We start from the raw sequence: 12538 nt of genomic DNA on the forward strand, positions 1-12538 counted from the left end.
TAGGCTACGAATAGTATGTAAGCGTCACAGGCACGTGAATATGTACACACAGCAGTAATAAATCACTAAAATATTGGTGTTTTAAAAATCTCTTATCGGTGTTTTCATATTAAAATATTATAAATATTTAATTATTAAATTTTATAGCTATCTCTAATAAATAAAATATTATTATTTTGACTGGCTAAAATGTATTTATCTTGTGGCTAAATAATCTTCCATTTTAAGAGAGTGTTTTGTTTGTGAAAAGGTTTGTTTATGTTTATATTTTTTAAAAACAGAGTGTAAATGTTGAAACACTTGTCAAGAAGTTTCGGAAGGGAAGAATGTTTTATCATGTATGTGTTTACTTCATTTCATGTACAAAATTTTATGTAAATTCTTGTAATTTTTAGTCCTCCTTTCTAATTAAAGTGATCTAATTCTGAAATAATAATAACTATGAATTATTCCTTATTTTATTATTTGTGCATGTGGTGTATAAATCTTTGAAGTGGATGTTTTGAAAGGTAAAACCAAACAATTAGTTTTTCTCATAACCCATTCCATATAATTCCTTTTTTACGTGATTAAGCTGTAAACAGACCAAATAATTTTTTTATAGCTATTTATGCTTTTCTTAGTTTATTTTCATAACTTTTGAAATTATGCTCCCACAAATAGGTACACAGATTTAATCATGTTTACTTACAACTGACGTGGGTGAGGTGGTAAGAGACTGGCGGTGTGTGAGAGCCGCGTACTGGTGTGTCGCAGATATCACTGGAGCACGAGATTCTGCTGCACCCGCGCTACTTCGGGCCGCAGCTGCTCGACACAGTCAAGCAGAAGCTCTACACAGAGGTGGAGGGCACCTGCACGGGCAAGTACGTCGCTCCTCCCCCCCCACGTCTGTCTATCTCTTCCCTAGCAGCAGTAACATAAGCATGTTCACGGTAGACCATCGATTGATTGATATGTTATGCTTGGAATTGGGTTTTCACCAAGTGGCAATGAGTCCTCCCCTTTCAGTCACTCTCCTCCCTTAGTCTTCTCCTCAGATCCCTTGCATCTCTCACCCAGAGCAATCCTTCCTCCAGCCCATTTCAATCCCTCTCTGTCCTCCCGAGGAAAGCGTTCCTACCTCATTCCGTTAGCCTCCATTCCCTCTGGAGCTTCCACCCTTAATCCAACTATTTTACCCACCTCTGTGTACTCTAGTTCCCAGCTGCACCCCAGTCCCCCTTCCCCATTTATCACCTTATACAGTCTGACTAGACTTTCCACCCTTCTCCTCCCTTGTAATGCTTCCCACCTCAACTCCTTAAACATTTCTATCTGACCAACCCTCTTGCCCTTCCCTTCTCTTCCACATACCCATTATTCACCTTGCTGCTCTAAGCTCTACCGTATCCAGCTCCCTTACCTCGGTCACTAGGTAGGGATCCCAGATCACAGCCGCATACTCCATGACTGGCCTGACCAATGTGGAGTATGCCTTCTCCCTTACTCGCCTTCCTGTGCCCCATAGGGGCCTGCCAAGCCGCTCCAGTGCCCTACCCTTAGTCACCACCCCCTGAACCAGTTTCTCCCATCCCAGGTTATTTTGCAGGGTCACCCCTAGGTACTTATTCTCGTCAGCCTCCTTTATCACCTGCCCCTTCCAGATATACACTTTTCTGTTACCTTCCTTTACTTGTGAATCCAAGCACCTTCGCCTTTTCAACATTCACCTCTATCTATCATTCCAGTCTGCTCATGTCACCTTGCAGATGTACCTCATACTGCACCACTTTGTAATGCTCGTCTTCCTAAATAATTTGTGTGTATCCATTGACGTCATATCATTGTTTAAGGCAAACGTATTTTCTGGAGTCTGTATACCAAATTATATGTATTAATATTCACAGACAGCATAACTTATTGTTATTGTATTACCGTCAGTATTATGTATTGTGTAGCTTAAGTAGGCTTCTCGCCTAATTAAATGAAAACCGTTTAGATAATAATTTATGTAATTGAAATAATCTGTCCCTTTGCAGTCCCTGTTCACAGATACATTTCCTTAGTCCATGCCATGCTATGGCCCCTTTGTTGCTTATAGAAAGATAAGCTTTCAACCTCATACACAATGCAATCATCCGCAAATACATCCGTCCCAGCATGGATATTTAAACATTTCTGTTGCTTGGATGTATTGTGGGGAGTGGCAGGAAGTGCGGAGGAAGGCAGTGCGGGTGTGTGCGGGCGTAGGTACGGCTTCGTGATCGCCGTGACGAGCATCGACAACATCGGGGCGGGCGTGATCCAGCCCGGCCAGGGCTTCGTGGTCTACCCCGTCAAGTACAAGGCCATAGTGTTCCGGCCCTTCAAGGGCGAGGTGCTGGACGCAGTCGTCACCCAGGTCAACAAGGTGATTGTCCCCTTCCCCTTTACTTCTGTCTGTTCCCACCCCTGAACGTGAGGAAGCTCAGCTAACTTATCTCAGTGTACATTTTTATTTACAAATTTTGTTCGAAAAATACTCATGTGGCAATAATTTGTATACAAGAATATTATAATTATCTGTCCAACAAAAAATTGCAAGGTACCTAGTATAATTTTTCAAAATATAAATTTTCTCTATTGGATTTATAAACTTTAAATATAAATAATTTTTTTCTGTCTTCTATTATCTGAAAGCGGCACTTCAACAATTTGTTGGCAGATAGCTAGGAAAATGTGTTTGTAAATTATTTCGTAAGTCTACCCCTTCCAACTGTGTGTTGAAAATGTGTAGTCCCTATAAAATCACATGTTCTGTTCCAGGTTGGAATGTTTGCCGAAATTGGACCTTTGTCGTGTTTCATTTCCCATCATGTAAGTAAACCAGCCACAATTCAGACATGTGCTTGGGTGTAGTCTTTTGTGACTCTTTTGTGCAACTTGCAGCAGCAAATAAATTTGTCGGAAGTCAGAGTGCACGAGAGAGTACATATGTGCCTCGGTAATAAGAAATGTAAAACATTTTAAACTTTTTTTGTCTATGAAATTAATATTCTAGAGCAGTGGTTCCCAACCTTTTTTTGATAAGGGACCACTTTAATTTCATTATTATTATCAGGGACCACAAGGTTAAAAAATAATCTGTATCAATCTAAAAATAAATTTCAAACCTAATCGTTCAATGTTAATCGAAACGTTTAACATAAGCAATCTGAAAAAAAAAACATTAATTAACAGTGTTATGATTGAAAACATATATTTTTAGTACACAATTCAGTTTGCATCAATGCGATTTTTGAGCTTGCATCTTCTGTACAAGATCTTAAATTCTTGGGATAATATTTTTGCTCAAAGCTACACGCATATCATCACTTACTTTCAGTCGATTCCTGGATTTGTTTTTAATGATCAGTAATGCAGAAAATCCTTGTTCGCATAAATAAGTTGTTGAGAAAAGCATAAGATAGCACAAAGCGATTTCTCGAATTTGTATATGAAATTGCTTTCTTACACCAAAACGTCTCCAAAGAATCAGATTCAAAAGCGTCCTTACAGTTCCTGTCACTTTGTAATTCAATAAGTTCTTCTTGGATTTCTTCTGCAACTTCTCTAGCATTAGTGCCAAAAGGTTCACCGACGCGCGTTCATTCAAAGTTTGAAATCTTTCACGGACCATATTTTAGCTCTCGCGGACCACTGATGGTCCGCGGACCACTGGTTGGGAACCACTGTTCTAGAGAAATAACTAAAAATCTTATCTATTTATAAGTAAGTGTATGCATGTAGCATCCTGACAGAAAGACCCTAAAATAAATACAAAAGTATTTTTAGCATATTTAATTTACATGTATAGTAAAATTTATAAATAATAGTGTGGATTTGATAATTTCTTGTTATTTTTTAATTTAGTCTCTAACATTTTTGTTACTCATTGCAGAGTGGTTATGATGGATATTAATGTGGGCCAATTTGGATTCACTATTGGTGGGTTTTTCTTAGCAAGTGGATATTTATGAACCTATTAATTTATTGAAATCATTGTATCTTAGGATGTCTATAAGTCACTAAAGCCACCAAAGTCACGAAATACACAGTAACAGTCTAACAGTGTTGGTAATCACAAAAATTTATTTTCAAGCAGCCTTATGCTAACTTGCCTCTTAATTTTCCACGCCTCTATTGTGTTTATAGTCACTTATTAAATATGAATAGTTAAGATACTGTTCACTTAAATCGTGTGGAAATTATCTTGTTAAAGGGTTGTAAATTTATAACACAAAAAATGGCATGTTCTTGTGAACAGTAGATCTATTTTATTTTATGTTAATTTTTTTGTTATACATATAAAAATTACTCTCTGATACAAAATAAAATTAAGCAAGTTTTCTTTAAAGGTCCAGTAAAACCCTGAAATTGTTTCACTTGGAATTTGTAGACACCCTGAATAAGGCAATGCTGTAAACTTTTTTTTATCCTGTGAAATAATATTATTAACCAATTAACATTATAGCTGTTTTTGTGATATTTTCAACTGAATTTTTTAAAACTGAGCTGCGGTGATTAAGTGGTCAGAACACTCGCCTCCCACCAAAGCAATCCGGATTCACTTCCCGGCGGATTTATCACAAGTGGGAATCCTGCCAGATGTTGCTGAGGCCTGTGGATTTTCTCGGGCTAATTCCGTTTTCCCCAACAATTCATTCCGTCGCTGCTTCACACTCCATCTCACCTCACCTTACTTCACCTCACCTTACCTCTTCTCACCTTACCTCACCTCACCTTACCTCACCTCACCTTACCTCACCTTACCTCACCTTACTTCATCTCACCTTACTTCACCACACCTTACCTCACCTTACCTCACCTCACCTTACATCACCTTACCTTACTTCAGATCACCTCACTTCACCTCACCTTACCTCACATCACCTTACCTCACTTCACCTTACCTCACCTTACTTCACCTTACCTCACCTTACTTCACCTTACCTCACCTTACTTCACCTTACCTCACCTTACTTCACCTCACTTCACCACACCTCACCTTACATCACCTCATCTCACCTTACCTCACCTTACTTCACCTCACTTCACCTCACCTTACCTCACCTTACTTCATCTCACTTCACCTTACCTCACCTTACTTCACCTTACTTCACCACACTTCACCTCACCACACTTCACCTTACCTCACCTCACCTTACCTCACCTTACATCACCACACCTCACCTCACCTCACCTCACCTCACCTCCTCACCTCACCTCACCTCACCTCACCTCACCTCACCTCACCTCACCTCACCTCACCTTACATCAACTTACATCACCTTACTTGACATAACCTCACCTCACCTCACCTCACCTCACCTCTCCTCACACATTCTCCCGGCTGGTTGGACTAACAGGTCTGTCCCTTGGGTAGGACAGCTGGCTCCTATGAGTGTCAGCCCCGTTCCATCCATGTAGATCCTGCCTTGGGCAAAAAAACTGCATGTCTGTGTTTTTTTTTATTCACAATGTGCTGCAACAATGGATATTTACAGCTCAGATTAATTTAATAATTTATTTTTAAATTATATTGTTTTGTTCCCATGTATATATTTTATCTTTTGAAAACTCTTTGAATTTAATAATGTGAATCTATGTAGTTGAAGCTCTATGTATGAAATGAGCATTTGAGGACTAGCAATTGCAAGGACCCCTATAGGAACAATTGAACTTGCAACGATAAATTGCTCATTTGATGTCTTGTTTATTAATGTAAAATTTTAAAACTAAATATTTTTATTTTAAATGTAACATAAGATTTTGTGTTCCGTGCTATTGTTGCGCGCGGTTTGATGTGTTTTATTTAAAAGATTTGTAACTATCAATAGTTCTCGGCCAATCAGGAGCCATCTTTTAAAGTGGCACGCAATTTTGAGCAAATAAATTAAGATAGGATTCGAGAGAGAATACCATGGCTGACAATTTAAGTAACACATACTGGCTTTGACGGAAAGCTATCTAAGAAATATAATTAACTATATTTAGGCATCCAGGAAAAAGGATCATAGTAATGTGTTGTTTAAGTGTTATAATAAGTTTGTAAGGCTTTATCCAGAAGGATAAAGAACTTAGGAGTGTATAAAATATGTGAGTAATATACGATTCTGTTTGTTACTCTATTTGTTAATTTGAAACACGTACCACACTTATAACGTATTTTTTTGGCGGCCTAACTTGAAGAGAGACATTGAAAGAACTTAAATATTTTAACATACGTGAATTTAATTTGACTTTCTTATAATACATGACTTTAATTCCCAGTGGTCTGGGAGAAAGATCATCGAAACTCTACCGACTGTAAATTATTATTGATCTAGCCGAGGTAAAAACTGTACAGAAATTATAATTCTAAAATAAATCTGTGTATACGATTTGGGACACGAACAAAAAGAGACTTTTGATTATTAATTAAATGTGCGCATCATAACTCCAGCTATTTTCCATACATATGTGTTCTGCAGTGCCAACAATTGTTAGAATTCTGAATTGTAATAACAAGCACAAGGGGTTTTTTTTTTGTGAAAACCAATACTTTTTTAGCTCTAAACCTGAGATAATTTTCCTTTAAATAGCGAATGTTTGATATTTCTGTTGTGTTTGTAAACCACCTTACAATCAACTGTATCCCTACCCATAAGTATATATGCATATATGTGTGTGTGTGTGTCGATATAAGTACTTATACTAGTACACATATATAGTAGTACTAGTAGTAGATGGAGTAGTAGTATAACACATTACGGGACAACAAGGAAAAGTTTTTTCCCCAGCCTCTTAAGACTACACATGTTTCTCTGTGGAACAAACAGTGAACTCCTCTTGTTTGTTGTTGTGCCCGAGCCCTGCGTCCCAGGATCAACACCTCCCTTGCCTTGTCGGTTCTGAGCTGCCCCTTCCTCCTTTCACCTCCCGTGCCTCCCGTGTCTGTGAGTGGCGGTGTCTGTCGTTGCAGTCGATCCCCGCCGACATGCAGTTCTGCCCCAACTACAGCCCGCCCTGCTACAAGTCCAAGGACGAGGTGAGCTCCCGGACACGCGCGCTCTCAAGCCGTGGGTTACTCTGTTCCATGACGATCGCCTCCTACCTTGTTTCGTTTCTGCCGTCTTTCATTTAGCTTTATCACAACTCTGGCAGTGGTAAATGATAGAGAGTCCTGCAAAATTCACATTATTCAGCTGCACCCTTGTCATTGGCTCACAAGGAATAGAAGAATTAGAATGCCTAAAATTGCATCTGACACATGACCCAGAAAATAGGTTAATTTTAACAGCAAGCCAATGGACACATCCAACATATGACGTTGACTTGATTGTGCTCATGTTTGTGGAGTCTAGCAATGCTCCAGAAAATAACGTGGATTTTGCAGGTCAATGCCTACTTATATGAGTTATGTTTACTTATAGAGGAAACAAGATCAGTTCATTTTGTAATCTTATAAAGAGTAAAAGCATGTAAGATTAACTTACCATCTTAGAATTACACATTTTTTTATTACAAATTTCTACAGTTATGACTCTGTAGCTGGGTTTTTTGAGGGTTGAGTTATTTTATCTCTGGCTCATTATCTTCTGTGAGGCCTGGAACTGAAACCATCCAAGGAATCTTGGAATACTGTTTTTAAAGCCCTGAATTGCCCAATGCATTTGTCTCTTCATTATCATTTCCTGTGAATTACTGTTTAAAACATCTAATTTTTAAAAAAAAAAAAAATTGTCTGTAAGTTGGATTGTCAGCATGTCCAAGTAAAACTGAATTAATGTTTGGTAAAATTACCAATCAAAAAATAAGTAATTATAATTTAACATAATAGTTTAATATTTACTGTGTTTATATCCTTTACACATTCCGTTAGTTTGGGTAAAACTGTTTTCCTAGTCTCACATACTGATTGAGGAATAGACTAAAAGTTAGTGAGGGGGAAAATCACTGACATATTTACATCAATACAATATTAATGATTGTATGTACGTGAGAGAAGCTCAACCAATCACAAAACACACAGCTAGTCGCTAAATCTTATCGCAAAATTATGCATGCCCCTAGTCATCATCAACAGTTTTGTGAAGTTCCACACACATTAATTCAAGTTAAAGGAGCGATGATTACTGAGGTGATGTTCCATTGCTCTACAGGATGTCGTGATCCAGGCGGACGATGAAATCAGACTGAAGATTGTCGGCACGAGGGTGGACGCTTCAGGCATCGTGAGTATCCACTGCAGTTTTGCCAATTGGGCCAAATTTGTTTTATCAGGTCGAAACCAAGGGGTGACATAGCTTTACACATTTTTGAGGAAACATGCCATATGGTGCTGACATCATTATTATGGTGGACTTGTAGACTAAATTAAATTAAAATAATTTTTTTTTTTTTATTTTTTTATTTTACCGATGTGCTAATTCTTAATGTCTCAAGTCAGAATTATGTTTAGAATGTAGTAGAACACTACAGAAATGAGTGTTTTGGTGCTCTGGCCACTAGTTTCACAAATTTGGAGCCTTGGAACTTCACTCCGATAGAGTATTCATTCTCTCTCATTCTAAGACCTTTGTTCGAACCAGCAAAATAATTATGTTACAGGTCCCTTATCTGTATAAACTGATTAGACCTTGGAAACAATTTGTGTTATTAGTGTTTGACGTTTTATTTTTGAAATGAGGTATATTAGAAACAATTTCTCAAATTTTTGTGTATTTTTGCCTGTGTTATGTTTTTTACATCATGATAGTGATTATGTGGTGTTTTTTGTGTTCCTAATGTGTGTGTTATTTTTTACAGTTCGCTATTGGTACATTAATGGATGATTACCTTGGTAAGTTTTTCTTTTCTTTTGTTCTTCCTGGGAACTGATTAAATATGGCTACCTTCTTTAATTTGCATCAGTGCCATGCAAAGTGAAAATAAATTTTATTTTGACAAGATTAAAAAAAAACTAAAATATTTTACCATCCTGAAAGTTGAAAACTTGTTTGTGTATACTTTCTGGGTGTTTTTATTGCCTCGAAACACTTAATGTCTTATTAATATTGTCGTACTGAGGTTCATTTCTAGTTCTGGACACTCAATGATAACAAAGTCAGAATTTAGCATTTGGAAAATTCAACAATTGCTGTACTGTATTTTCATCGACGGTTTATTCTTTACAGTTACTTAAGCACAACGAAAGTTTAAATAAATTAAAGTTGTACCTGTCTTGTTTTGATATTCTTATAAATGATTGTAGTTTAATTTTTATTTATATATATAAAAAATTGCACGTTATATCGTAGAATTATGTAGTTTTTAACCAAAACCTAATTCAAATCATAAAAAAAAGTAATCTTTTAGTGTTTGAAATTCAAGGAATGTCATTTCCAGACAATTGTAACAAAGTGCATGAATCATAAAAATTATATTAATTTTTTTTTGTGCTTCTCCTATTGGATCAATTTTAAACCACAAATGCCTGTAAATTATTTAATGGTAAAAATGAAGCATATAAATTATTTTACCACTGTTTTATTGGAGTAAGTATTACAAATAAAAACAATAACACCAAAATCTTTTGTTTTAAAAATGAATTTGTACTAAAAATAAAACCATAAAATCTTGTCTCTGTATAGTCTCTTAAACACTCCTGTGTATTCCAAACAGTAACTATGTACATGTTTCAAATTCACAGTGACCAATTCTTTTTGTAATGTGTAATGAAACCAGATGAACGTCTCGAAGGCCTCTAATGAAAATCAAAATACAGTATGTCCTGAAATAGGGAAGGAAAATTTTTCTGAACACTAAAAATTTCCAGCCCTGATGAAAAGAAGCCAGGACCTTATGCTTGCGAGTCCGCTTCCTCACTGAGGGAGCGTAGAGGCTAGACCAACTAGTCACTCGCATGTGCTTGCTAGTTGAGATTCATTTTGAAAGTGTTTAATCGACTGAGATCTTAACACTGGCTTACGCTAGTTTATGGTCATTTTTGGTTTGTTTACAGGTTTGGTTTGCAGTTAGGTTTCTTTGAAGATGTCTCCAGAAACCATCTTTTTAAAAACTTTTTGTACTCTGAATATTGTTCTTGTAAATAAAATTACTAAAGTAATTAAAATTATTTTTATTTCAACATGTGTTTTGTGTTTTTAAGTCATGTGATTTGTAATGTAATTTGGTAATTAATCAGTAAAAAAAAAAGTTCTTAATGGTGGTTGTAATATTTAGCTATTTTAATTCAGCGCACATCCATGGGGGGAGTATTTACTTTACGTCTGGAACATAAATACTTGAGACTTGCCAAATGTTACTTCATCAAACAACAGCACACTGTGTCATAGATGTAAATATGAAAGATGGACAGCATTGTAATCAAGATACAATTGATTTATTCGATTTTGAAGCTATCAGTTGTTTTCATGACTTCCATCCAAGCAACAGTGTTTATAAAAAAAAGTTTAAACCTCTAAAAAAAAAATCTTCTTGTACGTATTAGATTAATTTATTGTCTGACTGCTACAATCAAGCAATAGTGTTCAGTATGCAGCGGTCAGAAAAAAAAGAGAATCCATTTATTAATAAAATATGCCAAGCACTATTCTCCTCACACCCTAATGAGGTTTTTTTTTTTTTAAAGTAAAATTTTATTATGAAGTGTGAATCGGCCTGAAATAAGTTGTTTCTTGAAAAAGCACTTGCCAACACAGGTTTGCAGTACATCCACTCATACATCATGACTTTGTATGCCTCTAGTCCAGGGGTTCCCAAAAAGTGTTCTGCGGAACCCTGAGGTTCCGTGGCAGGGTCACAGGACGAAAGTCATATAAAGCAGGCACAATTATTGTCAAATAACTTTCTTTGAAGGAGTTGGGGTTCCGCCAAAATAAAAGTCAGTCATAGTGTTCCTAGCCGAAAGTACGTGTTTTCCAGCAAAATTGACATGGCTAGTGCCTGGAATAATTGTAAAAGGCAATTTTTCCTGTGGAAGCCCTACAGCAGTTCAAGCTCAACACAAAAAAATATCATCAGAGATCTTAAACAAGTGAAATAGTGTAGGTACGTCATTTTATTAATTTTATGTAGATATTTTCAAACAGAACATTGCAGTACTTTCTAGAGGTTTAAAAAGTTATACTTGCATTAATTTGTCTTGTATCTCAATACGACGTGTCCAACTTGTTGGCTTACTTAAGAAGGTCCAGGACCTATGGAGTCTTACTTGCAGAACACATTCTTCCTTGATTTGGGACTGGGTATTGTTTTATTTATTTCATACAAATGAAGGCAATGGATAGCCATTACAGTATCATCTGCCCATGTCTGGCCAGTCACGCCAGGCAATCTGCGCCTTGGCGCGACAGGACCGATGAACGCATCATCAGCAGCATGGAGAAAAATTATATTGTTGGTTGCATTGCCGATCAGTTGGCTGCCCAGGGACGGAACTAGGTTTTTCTGCGCCCAGGTCGGAAATCACGTTAAGCCCCCCCTTACCACCCCAAGAGCAACAAACGTACCATGAACAAATTTTTTTTTTTGCATTGAAGCAGAATTGTCCACTTGGCGACATCATGCGCGCACCAGTCGTTCTTCATCTCCCACTTCTCCTCCTCCCTTCCCTCAGGGTGTGTGTTTCCTCCCCTCTCGTGCACCGCCCAGGTGCCAATGGCACCTCCGTAGGGCATTTAAGCAACTGCTAGCATAACCTCAGCTTCTTTAATTGCTTGCTAGTGACCAAAGTCACTTCGCTAGGGTGTTTGATATTCGCACGTAGTTCCTTGCAAATCGTTAGTTTGGTAGTTCTGCGGTGCACAAGTCTTGAGATGCAGGAGCGATATAAAGTAAGTATGGTGAATGCTTTGTGCTGGTACGTGTGACAGTACCTTCAACTTCTAGCCTTGACGCTCTGTTTACTGATAAAATCTGCTCCTCCTGTGCTGTCATCGAATTGGATCTTTGATCTCTAACAATAGCCAGTCCAGGCCCTGGTAGAATTTAGCATCTGTTCTATAATATATGTAAAATTTAAAAAGTTATATTGTATTGAAGCCCGCACAATTACTGATTGTCTGTGAAGTCTAAATGTTAGTAGATATTTTATAGTTTTTTTTTCTCTTACCTTTAATTTCACGTTTCCTGCACCCTCTGTAACCCTGTGCAGGCTGCCCCCGTGCACCCCTCTAGATCCGACCCCGGGGCAGCCCTGCAGGATGTGAGGCAGGAGGTCAATACCTAGCCTGAACTCACAAGGTTGTAGCTTCATTTTCTTGCCTACCCTGAAGCCTCTATTAATAGAGTGGGTTTACTAGCTATTGGTCGGCAAAAGAACTTGCGAGTATGATGTCACCAACTCAGCGAGTGTTGATTACATAATGGTGAGTGGGTTATATATATTTTTTTATTCTTGAATCAAATTGCTTCGTAGCAATTTTCATTTTTATTATTAAGAGTTAAAATTTTAACTGCCAGTTTTATTCTTTAGCTGTTTATTGTTGACTTTAGTGATTAACCAAAAAAGAGCAATGGAAAATAAGCTAGAAAAGTAGACTAGTCTTCAACT

The 12538-nt window shown here is 37.3% G+C and overlaps 1 protein-coding gene across 1 annotated transcript; it reads left to right on the forward strand.

Annotated features, from left to right (window-relative positions):
* The first annotated feature begins 244 nt into the window (after positions 1 to 244).
* Positions 245 to 10096, forward strand: LOC134537178 (DNA-directed RNA polymerase II subunit RPB7). Its single transcript, XM_063377440.1, has 8 exons — positions 245 to 338; positions 757 to 866; positions 2233 to 2392; positions 2788 to 2838; positions 6965 to 7030; positions 8145 to 8216; positions 8791 to 8824; positions 9986 to 10096. The coding sequence occupies exons 1-8, from the start codon at positions 327 to 329 to the stop codon at positions 10000 to 10002; spliced, it is 522 nt and encodes a 173-aa protein (XP_063233510.1). The 5' UTR covers positions 245 to 326; the 3' UTR covers positions 10003 to 10096.
* The last annotated feature ends 2442 nt before the right edge of the window (positions 10097 to 12538 follow it).

Source organism: Bacillus rossius, chromosome 12 (assembly GCF_032445375.1).
Source record: "Bacillus rossius redtenbacheri isolate Brsri chromosome 12, Brsri_v3, whole genome shotgun sequence".
NCBI classification, from domain to species: domain Eukaryota; kingdom Metazoa; phylum Arthropoda; class Insecta; order Phasmatodea; family Bacillidae; genus Bacillus; species Bacillus rossius.

Bases quoted from the DNA above. Each gene is read 5' to 3' on its own strand.
- LOC134537178 (XM_063377440.1), top strand. The intron at 2,839-6,964 runs GTAAGTAAACCA...CTGTCGTTGCAG, and splicing joins CGTGTTTCATTTCCCATCAT to TCGATCCCCGCCGACATGCA. The intron at 7,031-8,144 runs GTGAGCTCCCGG...ATTGCTCTACAG, and splicing joins GCTACAAGTCCAAGGACGAG to GATGTCGTGATCCAGGCGGA.